Below are 24084 nucleotides of genomic sequence, written 5' to 3' on the forward strand. Positions count from 1 at the left end.
AGTTCACACACACAGCGATCATTAAAAATGCCAATTAGCACGCCACTATGCTAAACACTGTGGCCACAACATCACAATTCCGCAACATACACTGATGTCAATGACAGATTCAAGGTATGGGTCAGTTCAGTGGTCAATCAAAGGGAAAGGCGGGGAGGAGAGCAAAGTATGGACAGCTCTGCTGTCACTCAAAGGGAGAGATGGGGAGGAGGGCCAGGTACGGACAGCTTAGCTCTGACACACAGGGAAAGGCAGGGAAGAAGGCCAAGTTTGGTCATATCTGCTGTCAATCAAAGTGAGAGGCGAGGAAAAGAGCCAGGTATGCCAATGTGTCCTTCAACAGTTGTTTGACATATTTGGAGCAGCGCTCTATATACAGTGAATGAAGGGTGGAAAAGAAGGAGGAGAAAGGATCTAGGATCAGTAGTCGACCTCCTGAGGCTGCAGTAATGGTAGGATTGCCTGCAGGAACAATGTCTTTGTCTAGCAGGAGTACATGTGTATCAGATCTAGGATCAGTAGTCAACCTCCTGAGGCTGCAGTAATGGTAGGATTGCCTGCAGGAACAATGTCTTTGTCTAGCAGGAGTACATGTGTATCAGATCTAGGATCAGTAGTCAACCTCCTGAGGCTGCAGTAATGGTAGGATTGCCTGCAGGAACAATGTCTTTGTCTGGCAGGAGTATATGTGTATCAGATCAGATGTGGTGAGATGTGGACAACCTTGAGCAAGGCTATGTTACAGAAACAGTCACTGAACGTACGCTTGAATGTGCATGCGCATACACACACACACACACACACAAAATATAATAAAATATAAAATATAATAAAATAAATCCCACTGCAAAAGTTAATTAATTAATTGATGGAAATACCAGTCGATGGAAATAAATTTGACCGTCATGTTTATCGGTCGATAGGAACTTTTGCATAATTTAAATGAAATTGGCCTGGTTTTTGTATTTTTGTTAGTCGTCATGCATCTTATTTATCTAACAACTACACGTGCACAGCATACAGACTATTTGAGTGGGATTTCACCTGCTGCTCCTCAGCTGGTTGCAGCTGGAGTAAAACATGTGCTTTAACTTCTTGGTGACGGGGCAGTATTTTCACGTCCGGATGAAATGCCCAAATTCAACTGCCTGCTACTCATCCCCAGAAGATAAGATATGCATATTATTAGATTTGGATAGAAAACACTCTGAAGTTTCTAAAACTTGCCCTGTTCAGAACGAGGGTCACTTGTAGTCTACTGTTAGATAGAGGAGTGACCAGAAAGCTAGCTACAGTTTGTTTTCATCCTGTATTGAACACAGATCATCCCGTCTTCAATTTGATCGATTATTTACGTAAAAAAAAAAACTAAAGTTGAATTACAAAAGTAGTTTGAAATGTTTTGGCAAAGTTTACAGGTAACTTTTATTTTGTAGTCACATTGCACAAGTTGGAACCGGTATTTTTCTGGATCAAACGCGCCAAATAAATGGAAATTTTGTATATATATAGACGGAATTAACCGAACAAAAGGACCATTTGTGATGTTTATGGGACATGTGTGATTTAATGAAAGTTTGATTTTTATAGTAATTTATTTGAATTTGGCACTCTGCATTTTCCCTGGTTAAGAAGACCATTCATTCAATGAGCAACGATTCTAAATGCAATCGCGTGTTACGAACTGTTTTGGTGAACGACAAAAAATAGCCACCATGTTTATTTCTCAACTTGTAATTGAAGTGTTCCTCCCCATTCAAGTGCAGGCAACAGGCTATCAGCGCGTCACCCACCACTTTACAACGTGAGCTGCAGGCAGTATGCATTTTGAAAATATACTTAATTGTTTGAAACCTGTATGTTTTACCTCATATCATGAGGTATGCCTCACCTTGGTTCAAAGTAGCCTATAGGCAAAATCTGACCATGGAAACGTGGAGACAATTACTTTAAAAAGACTTCATAGGCTGCGGGTAAGTTCAAAGTTTGGGTAAGCTTACAATTTATCTCACCATTTCTACTGTTTTGGGTGCCATTTATGATTTTCATATGTGCAACAGTTTACTGTGAGAAACTATAGTTTTAATATATTATCATTCACAATGGATGTAAAAAAACAAAAAAAAAACACCTTTCAACATTTCTGAGCAGCAGGCTAGGTGCTTACTTCTATGCGCGCTCAGGCTCACTCCTTCAGCATTATCAGGACAGAGAAACCAGACCCATGCTCAATGTTCACATGGAGCACTCCAAACAAAAGACAATGAACAAATTTACAAAACTTCATAGATGGTTACTCTGCAAACTACGTTTCCACTCTGAGAATGAGAACAGTAAATGACTGTAATTAATACATGCATTCAAATAAATTAAATGTAACCAAATGACAGGGGTTAACGGTACATTTACTACTGGTGACATTCGTAATGGGGATTTGATTAAAAAAAATAATAATCAAAGGGCAAACAATTCACACAAGGAAACAATGAATGCGCAAGAATTGGCAGGAGACAGCTGAGCCATTCTGGAGAGAGACTCGTCTACAGTGCATTCGGAAAGTATTCAGACCACTTGACTTTCTCCACATTTTGTTACGTTTCAGCCTTATTCTAAAATGGATTGAGTATTTTTTAAATCAATACGGATGTTTAGACATTTTTGCAAATGTATAAACAATTAAAAAAAACAGAAATACCTTATTTACATAGGTATTCAGACCCTTTGCTATGAGACTTGAAATTGACCACAGGTGCATCCTGTTTCCATTGATCATCCTTGAGATGTTTCTACAACTTGATTGGAGTCCACCTGTAGTAAATTCAATTGATTGAACATGATTTGGAAAGGCACACGCCTGTCTATATAAGGTCCCACAGTTGACAGTGCATGTCAGAGCAAAAACCAAGCCATGAGGTTGAAGGAATTGTCTGTAGAGTTCCGAGACAGGATTGTGTCGAGGCACAGATCTGAGGAAGGGTACCAAAACATTTCTGCAGCATTGAAGATTTCCAACAACACAGTGGCCTCCATTCTTAAATGGAAAAAGTTTGGAACAACCAAGACTCTTCCTAGAGCTGGCCGCCCAGCCAAACTGAGTAATCGGGGGAGAAGGGCCTTGGTCAGGGTGGTGACCAAGAACCGGATGGTCACTCTGACAGAGCTCCAGAGTTCCTCTGTGGAGATGGGAGAACCTTCCAGAAAGCCAACTGTCTCTGAAGCACTCTGCCAATCAGGCCTTTATGGTAGAGTGGCCAGACAAAGCCACTCTTCAGTAAAAAGACTCATGACAGCCCTCTTGGAGTTTGCCAAAAGGCACCTAAAGACTCTCAGACCATGAGAAATAAGTTTCTCTAGTCTGATGAAACCAAGATTGAATTCTTTGGCCTGAATGCCAAGCGTCAAGTCTGGAGGAAACCTGGCACTATCCCTACTGTGGGGATATTATTCAGCAGCAGGGACTGTGAGACTAGTCAGGATCGAGGGAAACGGACCAAAGTACATAGAGATCCTTGATGAAAACCTGCTCCAGAGCACTCAGGACCTCAAGACTGGGGCAAAGGTTCAATTTCCAACAAGACAACGACCCTAAGCACACAGCCAAGACAACGCAGGAGTGGCTTCGGGACAAGTTTCTGTATGTCCTTGAGTTGCCCAGCCAGAGCCCCCACTTGAACCCAATCAAATATCTCTGGAGAGACCTGAAAATACCTGTGCAGGGATACTCCCCATCCAACCTGACAGAGCTTGAGAGGATCTGCAGAGAAGAATGGGAGAAACTCCTCAATTACAAGTGTGCCAAGCTTGTAGCATCATACCTAATAAGACCTGATCTGTAATGTCAATGGTGCTTCAACAAAGTACCGAGTAAAGGGTCTGAAAACTTAAGCAAATGTAATATTTCTGATTTTATTTTTTATAAAATTTGCAAAAATGTCTAAAACCTATTATTGATTTGGCATTATGGGGTATTGTGTGTATATTTTAGAATAACATAACAAAATGCTATAACATAACAAAATGTGGAAAAAGTCAAGGGGTTTGAATACTTTCCGAAAGCATTGCATACCTTTGCGAAACACCCCTCCCCTTCTTCATTTCTCAACATTTGAAATTATACTCAAGACACATGATCTTCAGACATATTTTAGATGCTTTTCACTGACGGCTTGTGATTTGAAACAATCCACAGAATTTTCTTGAATAAGAAGAGTCCTCTGTGGCGAAGACATGCTTTCTGGGGACTTATTTTGAATGATATTATTTATTTTTGTATAAACAGGAGTAATTATAGAAATATATCCAAATGTATTTCCATCTGTCACATAGGGAACCGTTATCAGGTGCTCTGTTTAGAATGGCGGTTTCCCAGGTGCTCTGTTTAGAATGGCGGTTTCCCAGGTGCTCTGTTTAGAATGGCGGTTTCCCAGGTGCTCTGTTTAGAATGGCGGTTTCCCAGGTGCTCTGTTTAGAATGGCGGTTTCACAGGTGCTCTGTTTAGAATGGCGCTTTCCCAGGTGCTCTGTTTAGAATGGCGCTTTCCCAGGTGCTCTGTTTAGAATGGCGCTTTCCCAGGTGCTCTGTTTAGAATGTATTTTTTCCGCAAATTGCCTCTCTGTAAATGTTTGAAAATGACGTTTTATTGGCTTCTTCATTACATGAGTTGCCTGTTCTGTTCAGGTGTATTACCATAATCTAAATGTGATATTTTTTATCATTCTGAGCACCGTGGACACCCTAATGGGTTATGCACCCAATACATATGGGTCCACTACATATCTCAAATGGACGCTAAATTTAAAATCTTCCTGTCATGTTGTCCGGCTCCACATTTTCCTAGCGGAAACCCGGACACACACACACACACACACACACACACACACACACACATACACTTCACCTGGGGCAGACAGGGCAAGAGCAACTGTTTGTTGTCGTTGTCCTGCCGTGATTAAGTGGCATGTGTGTGTATGAAAGTGTGCGTAAATGCCCTTGTTCTTGCACGTGTACAAAAGTGTGTGTGTGAGAGAGTTGGTTGAGAGGGCCTCACCAAAGGGCCTATCAGTGTGGCCTGCTGGGTAATTGTTGCCATATTGGAGGGGTTGGTTGGGGTTCTGGGTTAGATATTGTACCTGGAAAGACTCTGTGCATCTGTGGAAGCCATCACTCTTATTTAATGAGTGGTGAAAAACAGAAGAGGGCAGAAATTAAAAACCTCCCACATGACATTCCCTCCATCAAAAGCATGAAAGTGAAACAATAGTGATGATTCAAGGTTAGGGTTGACCATACAGAATGTATTGTACAGAGAGTGGAAAAAGTATGTGATGACTGTTGTTTATCCACAATATGTTTAAATTAAAATTATGCAACACTAAGCAGGGACAGTGACAGGAATAAAGTAAGCAAGTGAGTGTGTGGGTGTGTGTCTGTAGCCATGGTCAGTACTGCAGAGGGTTATATACTACAAAGCCAGATGCCTTTGATAAGCAACCAGAAATAACTATAGATTTTCTGGAATATTAAAAAAAGCTAAACTTAGATTGTGGAATCAAATCGGACCATGCCTATTTTAAGCTTACCCTTAAAAATAAATAATTGTACACACACACACACACACACACACACACACACACACACACACAGTCAAAAGTTTGGACACCTACTCATTCAAGTGTTTCCTTTATTTGTACTATTTATACATTGTAGAATAATAGTGAAGACATCAAAACTATGAAATAACACATATGGAATCATGTGTGTTAATCAAAATACATTTTATATTTGAGATTCTTCAAAGTAGCCACACATGGACTTGATTACAGCTTTGCATACTCTTGGCATTCTCTCAACCAGCTTCACCTTGAATGCTTTACCAACAGTCTCAAAGGAGTTCCCACATATGCTGAGCACTTGCTGAGCACTTGTTGGCTGCTTTTCCTGCAATCTGCGGTCCAACTCATCCCAAACCATCTCAATTGGGTTGAGGTTGGGTGATTGTGGAGGCCAGGTCATCTGATGCAGCACTCCCTCACTCTTCTTCTTGGTCAAATAGCCCTTACACAGCCAGGAGGTGTGTTGGGTCATTGTCCTGTTGAAAAACAAAAGCCCAAACCAGATGGGATGGCGTATCGCTGCAGAGTGCTGTGGTAGCCATGTGGGTTAAGTGTGGCTTGAATTTTAAGTAAATCATTGACAGTGTCACCAGCAAAGCACCTCAACACCATCACACCTCCTCCTCCATGCTTCACGGTGGGAATCACACATACAGAAATCATCCGTTCACCTACTTTGCATCTCACAAAGACACAGCGGTTGAAACCAAAAACCTCTAATTTGGACTCATCAGACCAAAGGACAGATTTCCACCGGTCTAATATCCATTGCTCGTGTTTCTTGGCCCAAGCAAGTCTCTCGTGTCCTTCAGTAGTGGTTTCTTTGCATCAATCATGAAGGCCAGATTCACTCCTGTTACTTGAAATTTGTGAAGCAATTATTTGGGATGCAATCTGAGGTGCAGTTAACTGCCGATTTCTGAGGCTGGTAACTCTAATGAACTTATCCTCTGCAGCAGAGGTAATTCTGGGCCTTCCTTTCCTGTGGCGGTCCTCATGAGAGCTTGATGGTTTTTGAGACTGCACTTGAAGAATATTTAAAAGTTATTGAAAATTTCCGGATTGACTGACCTTCATGTCTTAAAGTAATGATTGGCTGTCATTTCTCTTTGCTTATGTGAGCTGTTCTTGCCATAACATGGACTTTTACCAAATAGGACTATCGTCGATATATAAAGCCCACCTTGTCACAACACAGCTGATTGGCTCAAAAGCATTAAGGAGGAAAGAAATTCCACAAATTCACTTTTAACAAGGCACAGCTGTTAATTGAAATGCAGAGTTCATTTACTAACTCTATTTTATCAATGTACCAAATCGGGCTTCAGGAAGAAGCATAGCACAATTACAGCAGCCATGAAGGTTTTAAATGATATCACTGAAGCCATTGACAAAAAACAGCACTGTGTCTCACTTTTTATTGATCTCTCTAAGGCTTTTGATACAGTTGATCATGCTATACTAAGGCAGAGATTGTCGAGTGTAGGTCTTTCGGAGCATGCAGTTGCATGGTTTGCTAACTATCTCTCTGATAGAACTCAGTGCACTCAATTTGATGGGCTTATGTCTGTTAAATTGTCTGTCTTGAATGGTGTGCCCCAAGGCTCTGTACTTGGTCCTCTCTTATTCACTATTTATATAAATGATTTAGACAAAAATATCCAAAATGCACAACTTAATTTTTAACTTAATTTAACTTAATTTAACTTAACTTAATTTTTATGCTGATGATTCTGTTATTTACTGTTGTGTCTCGTCTCTTACAAAAGCTTTCCAGAACATGCAAACTGCTTTTTATACTGTTCAACATACCTTGTGTCAATTGAAGCTTATCCTCAATACTGACAAAACTAAACTAACGGTGTTTTCTAATGCAAGAAATAAAACCTTTCACCTATTACTACCTGTCAGGGCAAGGAGCTTGAGGTTGTAACCTCATAAATATCTTGGAATTTTAGTTGATGACAGCCTCTTTTAAATTGCATATTCAACAACTTGAAGCTGAAAATTGGATTTTATTTTAGGAATAAGGCCTGTTTTTCTTTTGAAGCCAGAAGGAGGCTAGTGTCAGCTACATTATGACTTTTCTAGACTATGGGGATATTTTATATATGAATGCTTCCGCTCAGTGTTTGAGATCAATTGACACCCTTTACCATGGCGCACAGAGATTTATTTATTTATTTATATAACAGCAAAACCCTTATGCATCACTGCACTTTGTATACCAGGGTTGGCTGGCCTTCTCTAGTCACTCGTAGGCTCAGTCACGGGATATACTTTTATTTACAAAGCCATTTTGGGTTTACTACCTTTTTATTTGGGCATTTTTATTGTTCAGAAATGTGGTGGGTACTCTCTTCGTTCGCTGGACTTTATCCTGCTAACTGTTCCAAATGTTCAAACTGAATTTTGTAAAAGGGCTTTTATGTAATCTGCGCCATCGTCTTGGAACACCTTCCAAAATACTTTTACACTGGAAGAACTTTTAAATTACTGACAAAGGATTTTGAGGCTGATTCCCTGACCTGTCAATGTTTTTAATTTGCTGTTTTATACTTGTGAATTCAATGGTTTTTACTAGATTACTTGTAGTTTTTCATGTTGTCTGTCTGTAATTTTTTTGTAATGACTTGGTGCTGCCTATCTTGGCCAGGGCGCTCTTGAAAAAGTAATTTTAATCTCAATGAGCCCTTCCTGGTTAAATAAAAGGTTAAATAAAATAAATAAAAATAATTCCAGGTGACTACCTCATGAAGCTGGTTGAGAAAATGCCAAGAGTGTGCAAAGCTGTCATCAAGGCAAAGGGTGGCTACTTTGAAAAATCTCAAATATATTTTAATTTGTTTAACACTTTTTTGGTAACTAAATTATTCCATGTGTCATTTCATAGTGTTGATGTCTTCACTATTATTCTACAATGTAGAAAATAAAAAAATATTAAAAAAATAAAAAACTGGAATTAGTAGGTGTGTCCAAACTTTTGACTGGTACTGTATTAGAGGTCGACCGATTATGATTTTTCAACGCTGATACCGATTATTGGAGGAGGACCAAAGGACCATATTTTTTATTTGTAATAATGACAAGTACAACAATACTGAATTAACACTTATTTTAACATAAAATAAAACATCAATAAAATCAATTTAGCCAAAAAATAAATAATGAAACATGTTCAATTTAGTTTAAATAATGCAAAACCAAAGTGTTGGAGAATAAAGTAATATGTGCCATATAGAAATGTGTGCCATGTAATAAAGCTAACATTTAAGTTCCTTGCTCAGAAGATGAGAACATATGAAAGTTGGTGGTTCCTTTTATTTAACATGAGACTTTAATATTCCAAGGTAAGAGGTTTTAGGTTGTAGTTAATATAGTATTTATAGGACTATTTCTCTCTATACCATTTGTATTTCATATACCTTTGACTATTGGATGTTCTTATAGGCACTATAGTATTGCCAGTGTAACAGTATAGCTTCCGTCCCCCTCCTCGCCCCTACCTGGGCTTGAACCAGGAACACATCGACAACAGCCACACTCGAAGCATCGTTACATAATAACACATAGAAATACGAGCCTTTGGTCATTAATATGATCAAATCCGGAAACTATCATTTCGAAAACAAAACGTTTATTATTTTAGTGAAATACGGAACCGTTCGGTATTTTTAAAATATTCTTGTTACATTGCACAACCTTCAATGTATGTCATAATTACGTAAAAGTCTGGCAAATTAGTTCGCAATGAGCCAGGCAGCCCAAACTGTTGCATATACCCTGACTCTGAGTGCAATGAACGCAAGAGAAATGACACAATTTCACCTGGTTAATATTGCCTGCTAAACTGATTTAGTAATTATAACTAGTGATTATGATTGATTGTTTTTTTATAAGATAAGCTTAATGCTAGCTAGCAATTTACCTTGGCTTCTACTGCGTTCGCGTAACAGGCAGGCTCCTCGTGGAGTGCAATGGTTAGAGCGTTGGACTAGTTAACTGTGCGGTTGCAAGATTGGAACCCCTGAGCTGACAAGGTGAAAATCTGTCGTTCTGCCCCTGCACAAGGCAGTAAACCCACAGTTCCTAGGCGGTCATTGAAAATAAGTATGGGTTCTTAACTGACTTGCCTAGTTAAATAAATAAAAATAAAACATTTTTTTTATAAATCGGAAATCGGCACCCAAAAATACCGATTTCCGATTGCAAACTTTAAACAACACTTTTTATGGATATCTTTAAGAAATGGCTTTCTTCTTGCCACTCTTCCATAAAGACCAGATTTGTGCAATATACGACTGATTGTTGTCCTATGGACAGAGTCTCCCACCTCAGCTGTAGATCTCTGCATTTCATCCAGAGTGATCATGGGCCTCTTGGCTGCATCTCTGATCAGTCTTCTCCTTGTATGAGCTGAAAGTTTAGAGGGACGGCCAGGTCTTGGTAGATTTGCAGTGGTCTGATACTCCTTCCATTTCAATATTATTGCTTGCACAGTGCTCCTTGGGATGTTTAAAGCTTGGGAAATCTTTTTGTATCCAAATCCGGCTTTAAACTTCACAACAGTATCTCGGACCTGCCTGGTGTGTTCCTTGTTCTTCATGATGCTCTCTGCGCTTTTAACGGACCTCTGATACTATCACAGTGCAGGTGCATTTATACGGAGACTTGATTACACACAGGTGGATTGTATGTATCATCATTAGTCATTTAGGTCAACATTGGATCATTCAGAGATCCTCACTGAACTTCTGGAGAGAGTTTGCTGCACTGAAAGTAAAGGGGCTGAATAATTTTGCACGCCCAATTTTTCAGTTTTTGATTTGTTAAAAAAGTTTGAAATATCCAATAAATGTCGTTCCACTTCATGATTGTGTCCCACTTGTTGTTGATTCTTCACAAAAAAATACAGTTTTATATCTTTATGTTTGAAGCCTGAAATGTGGCAAAAGGTCGCAAAGTTCAAGGGGGCCGAATACTTTCGCAAGGCACTGTATATATATATATATATATTCCAAAAGAGTAAACGGTGACTTCTGACAGCATGTGAAATGTTTTTCAAAGCTGAAAGTTTTTTTGAGCAGTGTGTGTGTGTGTGTGTGTGTGTGTGTGTGTGTGTGTGTGTGATATATATATATATATATATATATATATATATATATATATATATATATATACACATACATACACTGCTCAAAAAAATAAAAGGGAACAGTAAAATAACACATCCTAGATCTGAATGAATGAAATATTCTTATTAAATACTTTTTTCTTTACATACTTGAATGTGCTGACAACCAAATCACACAAAAATCATCAATGAAAATCAAATTTATCAACACATTGAGGTCTGGATTTGGAGTCTCAAAATACTCAAAATGAAAGTGGAAAACCACACTACAGGCTGATCAAACTTTGATGTAATGTCCTTAAAACAAGTCAAAATGAGGCTCAGTAGTGTGTGTGGCCTCCACGTGCCTGTATGACCTCCCTACAACGCCTGGACATGCTCCTGATGAGGTGGCGGATGGTTTCCTGAGGGATCTCCTCCCAGACCTGGACTAAAGCATCCGCCAACTCCTACACACTCCAGCCACATGCATTGTCTTGCATTAGGAGGAACCCAGGGCCAACCGCACCAGCATATGGTCTCACAAGGGGTCTGAGGATCTCATCTCGGTATCTAATGGCATTCAGGCTACCTCTGGCGAGCACATGGAGGGATGTGCGGCCCCCCAAAGAAATTCCACCCCACACCATGACTGACCCACCGTCAAACCAGTCATGCTGGAGGATGTTGCAGGCAGCAGAACGTTCTCCACGGCGTCTCCAGACTCTGTCACGTCTGTCACGTGCTCAGTGTGAACCTGCTTTCATCTGTGAAGAAATGCCAGTGGCGAATTTGCCAATCTTGGTGTTCTCTGGCAAATGCCAAACGTCCTGCACGGTGTTGGGCTGTAAGCACAACCTCCACCTGTGGACGTCGGGCCATCATATACCACCCTCATGGAGTCTGTTTCTGACCGTTTGAGCAGACACATGCACATTTGTGGCCAGCTGGAGGTCATTTTGCAGGGCGTTTTGTGGTCCTCCTGCTCCTCCTTGCACAAAGGCGGAGGTAGCGGTCCTGCTGCTGGGTTGTTGCCCTCCTACGGCCTCCTCCACGTCTCCTGATGTATTGGCCTGTCTCCTGGTAGCGCCTCCATGCTCTGGACACTACGCTGACAGACACAGCAAACCTTCTTGCCACAGCTCGCATTGATGTGCCATTCTGGATGAGCTGCACTACCTGAGCCACTTGTGTGGGTTGTAGACTCCATCTCATGCTACCACTAGAGTGAAAGCACCGCCAGCATTCAAAAGTGACCAAAACATCAGCCAGGAAGCATAGGAACTGAAGTGTCTGTGGTCACCACCTGCAGAACCACTCCTTTATTGGGGGTGTCTTGCTAATTGCCTATGATTTCCACCTGTTGTCTATTCCATTTGCACAACAGCATGTGAAATGTATTGTCAATCCGTGTTGCTTCCTAAGTGGACAGTTGGATTTCACAGAAGTGTGATTGACTTGGAGTTATATTGTGTTGTTTAAGTGTTCCCTTTATTTGTTTGAGCAGTATACATACATACATACATACATACATACATACATACATACATACATACATACATACATACATACATACATACATACATACATACATACATACATACATACATACATACATACATACATACATACATACATACATACATACATACATACATACATACATACATACATACATACATACATACATACATACATACATACATACATACATACATACATACATACATACATACATACATACATACATACATACATACATACATACATACATACATACATACATTACATACAATTCGATCAGGTTAAAGTCTGGGCCACTCAAGGACATTCAGAGACTTGTCCCGAAACCACTCCTGCGTTGTGTTGGCTGTGTGCTTAAGGTCGTTGTCCTGTTGGAAGGTGAACCTTCGCCCCAGTCTGAGTGCTCTGTACTTTTTTCTGTTCATGTTTCCCTCTATCCTGACTAGTCTACCAGTCCCTGCCGTTGAAAACCACAGCATGATGCTGCCACCACCATGATTCACCGTAGGGATGGTGCCAGATTTCCTCCAGACATGACGCTTGGCATTCACGCCATATCATTCAATCTTGGTTTTATCAGACCAGAAAATCTTGTTTCTCATGGTCTGAGGCCTTTAGGTGCCTTTTGGCAAACTCCAAGCGGGCTGTCATGTGCCTTTTACTGAGGAGTAGCTTCTGTTTGTTTTTCTGGAAGGTTCTTGGTCACCTCCCTGACCAAGCCCTTCTCCCCCGATTGCTCAGTTTGGACGGGCAGCCAGCTCTAGGAAGGGTCTTGGTGGTTCCAAACTTCTTCCAATAAGAATGACGGAGGCCACTGTGTTCTTGGGGACCTTCAATGCTGTATTAATGTTTATGTACCCTTCCGCAGATCTGTGCCTCGACACAATCCTGTCTCGGAGCTCTACGGACAATTATTTTAACCTCATGGCTTGGTTTTTGCAGTGTCAACTGTGGGACCTTATATGGACAGGTGTGTGCCTTTCCAAATCAATTGAATTTACCACAGGTGGACTCCAATCAAGATGTAGAAACATCTCAAGGATGATCAATAGAAATAGGATGCCCCTGAGCTACATTTCGAGTCTCATAGCAAAGGGTCTGAATACTTAATTTTGTTTTATAAATTTGCAAACATTTCTAAAAACCTGTTTTCGCTTTGTCATTAGGGGGTAGTGTGTGTAGATTGAGATTTTTTTATTGAATCCATTTTAGAATAAAAACTACCTTAACAAAATGTGGGAAAAGTAAAGGGGTCTGAATACTTTCCGAATGCACTGTACCTAGGTAAGAATGCTGTTCATCAACTACAGCTCAGCCTTCAATACCATAGTGCCCTCCAAGCTCATCACAAAGCTCAAGGCATGGAACTGGACCCTTCCCTTTGCAACTGGCACCTGGACTTCCTGAAGGGCCAACCCCAAGTGGTGAAGGCAGGCAACAACAACTCCGCCATGCTGATCCTCAACATGGGGGCCCCAGAGGAGGTGCGTGCTCAGCCCCCTCCCCCCTTTTCACGCCTCCAACTCTATAAGCAAGTTTGCTGACGACAACAGTTGAAGGCTGAGTACAAACAACGATGAGACAGCCTACAGGGAGGAGGTGAGAGCCCTGGCGGAGCACACCATCATCCACATCGACAGGGCCGTAGTGGAGAGGGTCAAAAGCTTCAAATTCCTTGGCGTGCACATCACTGACAACCTGAAATGGTCCCTTCACACAGGCAGCATGGTGAAGAATGCACAACAACCTCAAGGAGGCTGAAGAAATCCGGTGTGGCCCTCATTTCTCCAGATGCACTATTGAGAGCATCCTGTCGGGATGCAATTGCACCATCTGCAACCACAGGGCTTTCCAGACCGTGGTGCAATCAGTCCAACACATCATCGGGGGCACACTGCCTGTCCTCTAGGACATCTACAGCACCCTGTGCCACAGGAAGGCCAAGAAAATCATTAAGAACCTCAGCCACCGGAGCCACAGCCTGTTCACCCCGCTAACATTTAGAAGGTGGAGACACTACAGTTGCATAAAAGCTGGGACCGAGAGACTGAGAAAGAGTTTATCTCCAGGCCATTATCAAACAGTCACCACTATCCAGCCTCTGCCCAGTACCCTGCCGTGAACCTTAGTCACTGTTCTAGCTGGCTACCACCAGGTACACTACCCTGCACCAAAGAGACTGCTGCCCTATGTAGAGTCATTGAACACTAGTCACTAGTTACTTATGTTTACATACCGTTTCACCCACTTTATACGTATATACTGTAATCTAGACTAGTTATGGCTCATCCTATATAACTACTGCTGTAAACACCCTTTTCTATTCATTTACTGTCCATACTGTCTATACACTGCATTATATTTATATACATTAGGGGTGTGACGTTTAAACAAAATTGGGATCGACAAAGTTTAGAAAGAAATCCCTAACTGAAAAACAGTGCAATTATCACAAAACTACCACTAACAGGCCCCAATCATCATCATCATCAAGCGTAAAATAAACTTTAAACAAATGCCTAAACGCAACCATGCTGAACGTTAGTAGATCTGCATCTTTCAAATGATTTGCCCCGGATATAAAGCGCTCCGCACGTCATCCTCGTTAACAGTAAAAAATATATATATATAAAAATGCCAGCGAGTGAGACAGAGTGAGATAGGGTAGAGACAGCAGTGAAGTCCTGTATGGCAATTACTTAGAGAAGTTAAATGAGGAGGTTGTGAAATGCAAACTCTGCAAGGTGGAATTGAGCTACAGTGGCAGCACAGGTGCAATGCTGAAAAGGGAGGCACCGTGAGACCCAACCCGTTCCTGGCAGCAGTGCGATAAGGGACGGCGGGGGTGAGAAAATCACAGCGCTGATTACAGAAATGATTGCAGTTGATTTGCAGCCATTGTCAACGGTAGAAGATGTCGGCTTCAATGTTGCCCTGTTGGCATGTCTAGAACCAGACTACAAGATGCCATGTCGAAAAACTGATGGAGAAATTGTGCAATGATTACTCTGCAAGTAGGCCTACAAAAGCGCCAGCTCTCGAACAACAAGAACCTAATATTTATATATTTCTAAATTCCATTCTTTTACTTTTTAGATTTGTGTATTGTTGTGCATTGCTAGATATTACTGCACTGTTGGAGCTAGGAACACATGCATTTCACTACACCCGCAAGAACTTCTGATAATTCTGTGTATGTGACCAATAAAATTTGAACAGATTGTTGGACGTCAATGAACACACTGTCATACATCACTGCAACGACCCATCACGTTAATGAGAAGTGGGACATGAAGTCCCAGGAACTACTGACAATTAAGAACATGGAGGAGGCACAGAGCAGAGAAACTAAAACGGCATTAACAACCATCGTTGCTGAGTGGGTGGGGGACAGTAGTAATGTGAGTGTACACACACACACACACACACACACACACACACACACAGTTGAAGTCTGAAGTTTACATATACCTTAGCCAAATACATTTAAACTCAGTTTGTCCCAATTCCTGACATTTAATCAAGTAAAAATTCTCCTTAGGTCAGTTAGGATCACCACTTTATTTTAAGAATGTGACATGTCAGAATAACAGTAGAGAGAATTATTGTTTTCAGTCTTATTTCTTTCATCACATTCCCAGTGAGTCAGAAATACTCAATTAGTATTTGGTAGCATTGCCTTAAAACTGTTTAACTTGGGTCAAACGTTTTGGGTAGCCTTCCACAAGCTTCCCACAATAAGGTAAATTTTGTAGGCCTTGTCAGATTTGTAGGCCTTGATCACACACACTTTTTCAGTTCTGCCCACAAATTTTCCATAGAATTGAGGTCAGGGCTTTGTGATGGCCACTGAAATAACTTGATTTTGTTGTCCTTAAGCCATTTTGCCACAACTTTGGAAGTATGCTTGGGGTCAATGTCCATTTGGAAGACCCATTTGTGACCAAGCTTTAACTTCCTGATTGATGTTGCTTCAATATATCCACATCATTTTCCATCCCCACGATGCCATCTATTTTGTGAAGTGCACCAGTCCCTCCTGCAGCAAAGCACCCCCACAACATGATGCTGCCACCCCCATGCTTCACGGTTGGGATGGTGTTCTTCGGCTTGCAAGCCTCCCCCTTTTCCTCCAAACAAAGATGATCATTATGGTCAAACAGTTAAATTTTTGTATCATCAGACCAGAGGACATTTCTCCAAAAAGTACGATCTTCATCCCCATGTACAGTTGCAAACCGTAGTCTGGCTTTTTTAATGGAGGTTTTGAAAAAGAGGCTTCTTCCTTGCTGAGCCTTTCAGGTTATATCGACATAGGACTCATTTTACTGTGGATATAGACACTTTTGTACCCGTTTCCTCCAGCATCTTCAGAAGGTCCTTTGCTGTTGTTCTGGGATTGATTTGCACTTTTCACACCAAAGTACGTTCATCTCTAGGAGACAGAACGCGTCTCCTTCCTGAGTGGTATGACAGCTGCGTAGTCCCATGATGTTTATACTTGCGTACTATTGTTTGTACAGATGAAGGTGGTACCTTCAGGTGTTTGGAAATTGCTCCCAAGGATGAACCAGACTTGTGGAGGTCTACAATTTCTTTCTGAGGTCTTGGCTGATGTGTTTGGATTTTCCAATGATGTCAAGCAAAGACGCACTGAGTCTGAAGTTAGGCCTTGAAATACATCCACAGGTACACCTCAAATTGACTAAAATTATGTCAATTAGCCTATCAGAAGCTTCTAAAGCCATGACATCATTTTCTGGAATTTTCCAAGTTGTTTAAAGGCACAGTCAACTTAGTGTATATAAACTTCTGACCCACAGGAATTGTGATACAGTGAATTATAAGTGAAATAATCTGTCTGTACAGATATAATATGTCTGTACAACTGTTGGAAAAATGACGTGTGTCATGCACAAAAGTAGATGTCCTAACAGACTTGCCAAAACTATAGTTTGTGAACAAGAAATTTGTGGAGTGGTTAAAAAATTAGTTTTAATGACTCCAACCTAAGTGTGTGTAAATTTCCGACTTCAACTGAAATAAATAAATAAATAAATATATTTCAGTTGAAGTCGGAAATTTACATACACTTAGGTTTACATACACCAACATTTACATATATATACAGTGCCTTGCGAAAGTATTCGGCCCCCTTGAACTTTGCAACCTTTTGCCATATTTCATGCTTCAAACATAAAGATATAAAACTGTATTTTTTTGTGAAGAATCAACAACAAGTGGGACACAATCATGAAGTGGAACGACATTTATTGGATATTTCAAACTTTTTTAACAAATCAAAAACTGAAAAATTGGGCGTGCAAAATTATTCAGCCCCTTTACTTTCAGTGCAGCAAACTCTCTCCAGAAGTTCAGTGAGGATCTCTGAATGATCCAATGTTGACCTAAATGACTAATGATGATAAATACAATCCACCTGTGTGTAATCAAGTCTCCGTATAAATGCACCTGCACTGTGATAGTCTCAAAGGTCCGTTAAAAGCGCAGAGAGCATCATGAAGAACAAGGAACACACCAGGCAGGTCCGAGATACTGTTGTGAAGAAGTTTAAAGCCGGATTTGGATACAAAAAGATTTCCCAAGCTTTAAACATCCCAAGGAGCACTGTGCAAGCGATAATATTGAAATGGAAGGAGTATCAGACCACTGCAAATCTACCAAGACCTGGCCGTCCCTCTAAACTTTCAGCTCATACAAGGAGAAGACTGATCAGAGATGCAGCCAAGAGGCCCATGATCACTCTGGATGAACTGCAGAGATCTACAGCTGAGGTGGGAGACTCTGTCCATAGGACAACAATCAGTCGTATATTGCACAAATCTGGCCTTTATGGAAGAATGGCAAGAAGAAAGCCATTTCTTAAAGATATCCATAAAAAGTGTTGTTTAAAGTTTGCCACAAGCCACCTGGGAGACACACCAAACATGTGGAAGAAGGTGCTCTGGTCAGATGAAACCAAAATTTTACTTTTTGGCAACAATGCAAAACGTTATGTTTGGCGTAAAAGCAACACAGCTCATCACCCTGAACACACCATCCCCACTGTCAAACATGGTGGTGGCAGCATCATGGTTTGGGCCTGCTTTTCTTCAGCAGGGACAGGGAAGATGGTTAAAATTGATGGGAAGATGGATGGAGCCAAATACAGGACCATTCTGGAAGAAAACCTGATGGAGTCTGCAAAAGACCTGAGACTGGGACGGAGATTTGTCTTCCAACAAGACAATGATCCAAAACATAAAGCAAAATCTACAATGGAATGGTTCAAAAATAAACATATCCAGGTGTTAGAATGGCCAAGTCAAAGTCCAGACCTGAATCCAATCGAGAATCTGTGTAAAGAACTGAAAACTGCTGTTCACAAATGCTCTCCATCCAACCTCACTGAGCTCGAGCTGTTTTGCAAGGAGGAATGGGAAAAAATGTCAGTCTCTCGATGTGCAAAACTGATAGAGACATACCCCAAGCGACTTACAGCTGTAATCGCAGCAAAAGGTGGCGCTACAAAGTATTAACTTAAGGGGGCTGAATAATTTTGCACGCCCAATTTTTCAGTTTTTGATTTGTTAAAAAAGTTTGAAATATCCAATAAATGTCGTTCCACTTCATGATTGTGTCCCACTTGTTGTTGATTCTTCACAAAAAAATACAGTTTTATATCTTTATGTTTGAAGCCTGAAATGTGGCAAAAGGTCGCAAAGTTCAAGGGGGCCGAATACTTTCGCAAGGCACTGTATATATATATATATTTTACCAGCTCTGTCAGGAGGAATTGGCCAAATTCATCCAACTTATTGTGGGAAGGTGGTGGAAGGCTACCCGAAACGTTTGAGACACACACACACACACATATTCCGGTCCCTGACATCATTCTGATATTTACTAATTTCCTTATTACTATTGATATTTTCTGGATTGTGTGTGTATTTTTAAATATATTATTGCTTGGTATTACTGCACTGTTGGAGCTAGAAACACAAGCATTTCGCTGCACCTGCGATAACCTGCAAATCTGTGTACACGACCAATACACTTGATTTGATGGTACTGTAGTTAAAACCTGATAAATAGCCTACTATATAGTCAATGTTTACCCAAGCTTGGTTATAGCAAGTACAGTACGTTTCCACCAATATAAAACACTGATTACCTCACACACAGTCAGTAAATCAGAACCCTACTCTGTGTCTGTCCAGAAACTAAGTTTGTCTGTTCAGAGCATTCTGCCATGCTCGTCTTAAACAAGCTTCTGCCGCCCCCTTATGTGGTAGCATGGTATGGGTCAACAGAAAACACCTCAGTACCAACCACAGAGCAAAAACTTCCTCTAACACCTTTTACAGCTCAGTGCAATGTCTTCAAAATGGCATTTCATTGCATCAGTGTGTGTGGGGGAAATAGCAGCTTTTCACTCTATCCACTGCGTTTCTACTCACCAAGCGTCGTCCCGTCCTCCCCCATAATGCACTTCATAGAAGCGATGATCTGCTCCACGACAGGAGGTGACATGGACGCGGCGTACACCGCACTGTGAGAGTGGGAGCGCAGGTACTCCAACAACTCCTAAAATAGAACAGAATAGAATGTTATTGTCGATTCTGAGGTTAGTATATTTGCAACACTAAAAGTATACATTTCTGATTTCACACTTGGCATAAAAGTAGATATCTACATTGTGCGCCGTTGCTCTTCACCCTCCTCTCTCAAATGTTGCTGTGTTGTTAATATGTCATGTTTTTATATTGATATGGTACATTTACAGGATCTGAAAGGTTTATTTGTAACGTGATTGAAACGTTTTAGTAACAGTAAAGGACGTTGTGCGATTCTAAACGCGTGCGACTCAAGCTATACTTTTCCTTGTGCGCATGCACGGGCAATAACACGAGTGGCACAAAATGGAACATAACATTGCAGAAAAAGTTCAGAATGAGACAATTTCATGTGTACAACATCAAAAGACCTGCATCACTATCCTGAGAGCGTTGCCGTTTTGAAAAGGATGTATTTGGGTGTTTTTGGAGCCGTTGGTTCATGTTTTATCTGTGCCCCTGCAACAGCTGAATGAGCATGAGGAAGTCTATCGCTGGCGGGGTACGCTTTTCAAATCCAGGTGAAATCGCAACAAAAGTGTCAGGACATCTATAACTTCTATAACATGCCATTTACATACAAAATACAGATTTGGTTTTAAAAAAAAAGTGAACTTGTCCATTACAACAACGTTATCCTCCTCACCTTCCTGCCTCCGATGTAGCCCCCAGCGGCACCAAAGCTCTTGGTGAACGTCCCCATCATGACGTCCACGTCTCGGGGGTCCAGACCAAAGTAGTCGACCACACCTCGGCCCCCTGGCCCCAGAGCCCCAATACTGTGGGCCTCGTCCAGGTACAGATAGGCCCTGTAGCGCTTCTTCAGAGCTATGACTTCAGGTAGACGTACTATACTGCCTTCCATACTGGGGACAGAAAGAGAGGGGTAGGAAGGTGGGTGGGTGGGGGTGACAAGAGGGACAAAAGATGGAGGAAGTATCCCATCTTCACTTCAGGGGACATTTTCAGCCATCACATCACATAGTGTACATTTGACTAATGAGAGAGAGAGCACCAGTGTTGGGAGTTCCTGTCGATTCCTTCTTTACAGTATAAAGTTTAAACAGCATGTAGCCTGGGGTGGTCTAGCAGTCTAAGCTGCTGCCTCTGAAGTATATGTATAATGTTCTGCTGCCAGCAGGCCTTCTTGAACATGTAAACTTTCATGTGCCTTAATAACAAACTCGTATGTGATCTGTAAACATTTTTAGTTACGAGCCTAGTTCAGCCTAGGAGACAGCTAGGGAGAGAGACAGGATCCTTCCTGGACTGCCATGATTGGCTGAGATAATGGTGGGGCTGTACATGCCGAGAGATGAGTCCTGATTGGTGTGTCACGTCACAGGCTTCCATCTATCACAGAATGGGGGCTTCACTGGTCAGTATATAGATCATCTTTGCTACTGCAGATATTTGGAAAGATATAGCTAGCTATGTGTAGCAGCAAAAGTGTTGCCACAGCTCTCAACAACATTGCTGCCCTGAATGTATCTGTTGCTAGCAGCAAAGCACAGAAGGGGAAAGTTTAAGTAGAGACTGCTTTTTGGAGGACAATGCCATGCTGACTCGTATGAATACTATATCATCCCCCTTGGTGATTTTCCTATTTTGTTGCATTACAACCTGTATTTTAAATTGATTTTTTGGGGGATTTCATGTAATGGTCACATAAAATAGTCGAAGTTGGTGAAGTGAAAAGAAATAACTTGTTTAAAAATTTGTTTTAAATAAAAACGAAAAAGTGGTGCGTGCACATGTATTCACCCCCTTTGTTATGAAGCCCCTAAATAAGATCTGGTGCAACCAATTACCTTCAGAAGTCACATAATGAGTTAAATAAAGTCCACCTGTGTGCTAAGTGTCACATGATCTGTCACATGATCTCAGTGTATATATATACACACCTGTTCTGAAAGGCCCCAGAGTTTGCAACACCACTGAGCAAGCGGCACCACCAAGTAAGCGGCACCACCAAGCAAGCGGCACCATGAAGACCAAGGAGCTCTCCAAACAGGTCAGGGACAAAGTTGTAGAGAATACAGATCAGGGTTGGGTTATAAAAAAATATCTGAAACTTTAAACATCCCACGGAACACCATTAAATCCATTATTAAAAAATTGAAAGAATATGGCACCATAACAAACCTGGCAAGAGAGGGCCGCCCACCAAAACTCACGGACCAGGCAAGGTGGGAATTAATCAGAGAGGCAACAAAGAGACCAAAGACAACCCCGAATGAGCTGCAAAGCTCCACAGTGGAGATTGGAGTATCTGTCCATATGACCACTTTAAGCCATACACTCCACAGAGTTGGGCTTTACAGAAGAGTGGACAGAAAAAAAACATTGCTTCAAGAAAAAAATAAGAAAATAAGTTTGGTGTTTGCTAAAAGGCATGTGGGAAACCCCCCAAACATATGGAAGAAGGTACTCTGGTCAGATGAGACTAAAATTGAGCTTTTGTCCATCAACGAAAACGCTATGTCTGGCACAAACCCAATACCTCTCATCACCCAGAGAACACCATCCCCACAGTGAAGCATGGTGGTGGCAGCATCATGCTGTGGGGATGTTTTTCCATCAGCAGGGACGGGGAAACTGGTCAGAATTTAAGGAATGATGGATGGCGCTAAATACAGGGAAAGTCTTGAGGGAAACCTGTTTCAATCTTCCAGAGATTTGAGACTGGGACGGAGGTTCATCTTCCAGCAGGACAATAACCCTAAGCATACTGCTAAAGCAACACTTGAGTGGTTTAAGGGGAAACATTTCAATGTCTTGGAATGGCCTAGTCAAAGCCCAGACCTCCATCCAATTGAGAATCTGTGGTATGACTTAAAGATTTCTGTACACCAGTGGAACCAATACAACTTGAAGGAGCTAGAGAAGATTTGCCTTGAAGAATGGGCAAAAATCCCAGTGGCTAGATGTGCCAAGCTTATAGACATACACCAAGAGACTTGCAGCTGTAATTGCTGCAAAAGTGGCTCGATAAAGTATCGACTTTGGGGGGGTGAATAGTTACACACGCACAAGTTCGTTTTTTGGTCCGTTTTGTAGTCTTATTTCTAGTTTGTGTCACAATAAAAAATATTTTGCATCTTCAAAATGTTAGGCGTGTTGTGTAAATCAAATGATACAAACCCCCCAAAAATCTATTTTAATTCCAGGTTGTAAGGCAATAAAATAGGAAAAAAGTCAAGGGGTGTGAATACTTTCGCAAGCCACTGTACATCAGAATTTTTAAAGGAGATGGGTGGGACTAAAGCTTAAGAGTGTGTGAAAGATGCTGAATAGTCGTAAACAAATAACAGCAAAATCTTTCAAGTTTATCAACTTTCAAAGCAGTATAGCTTTCCATGTTTATCCAACTACAGTGTATGATAAACCATTTTGAAGCTCTGAGTCTGTACTTCTATAAAAATGTAAACAGATTGACTTAAGCTCACATAGAGCTGTACCGTCAGAAGTAAAGTTGAAATAGCATGTAAAAGACTACCTGTATATACCCTCCACCAGTATGAGGATCTTCTTCCACGGCCTGTGTGTTCTGGGCTGGCCGTGGACTATGGCGTCTCTCAACATCTTCTCCAGACTTTGCATGTCTGACAAGACACACCAGGAGCACACAGTTACACAGTTTCCACAGCAGAACAATCACCATGAACATCTGTCAGGAGACAATGGCCAGCCTTAGCCTTTTGGGGGCCTGAGCGAGATTTGTCTGGTTGCTGGCTGAACCAGTCTCAAATCAATCCATATGAAATGAAAGGCAGGGATGCTAACAACGCCAGTTGTTCCCATTTTCTGCAATTCTACCCATTTTGCCATGGGATGGAGATAAATCTTTGCAGTTCTAAAGCTAAAACAATGGGGGCCACTTGAAGGTCAGGGACACTAGGCACCTACCTGCCCTGCATATCCGGTCGGTATTCGGCCATGATTACTACAAGTTTATATAGCAGGCTAGACTAATTTACCAATCTAAAAATGATTAGCTGACATACTAATTGAGTGTGTCAGTGACTGACATAAGTGAAAAACTGCTGATGTACTGCCAAACTTCTACACACACACACACACACACACACACACACACACACACACACACACACACACACACACACACCACTGCTGGGACTAAAAGGTTTAGACCAGTGCAGTTGTTCCAAAACTTTTCTAAGTAGTGTATGCCCCTCATGGACTAGCTATAGAGCCT

General features: G+C 41.3%; 1 protein-coding gene across 1 annotated transcript in view; it reads right to left on the minus strand.

The window, feature by feature from the left end:
• The window catches only part of sptlc2a (serine palmitoyltransferase, long chain base subunit 2a), a 61644-nt gene that overhangs the window by 12860 nt on the left and 24700 nt on the right, over positions 1–24084 (minus strand). Inside the window, exons 7-9 of the mRNA XM_036954482.1 lie at positions 23365–23470; positions 20512–20731; positions 19710–19836 (exon numbers count right to left, since the gene is read on the minus strand). Coding sequence (XP_036810377.1) covers positions 19710–19836; positions 20512–20731; positions 23365–23470 — 453 coding nt within the window. The remainder of the gene's footprint in view (positions 1–19709; positions 19837–20511; positions 20732–23364; positions 23471–24084) is intronic.

The sequence above is a fragment of the Oncorhynchus mykiss genome, chromosome 19 (assembly GCF_013265735.2).
Source record: "Oncorhynchus mykiss isolate Arlee chromosome 19, USDA_OmykA_1.1, whole genome shotgun sequence".
NCBI classification, from domain to species: domain Eukaryota; kingdom Metazoa; phylum Chordata; class Actinopteri; order Salmoniformes; family Salmonidae; genus Oncorhynchus; species Oncorhynchus mykiss.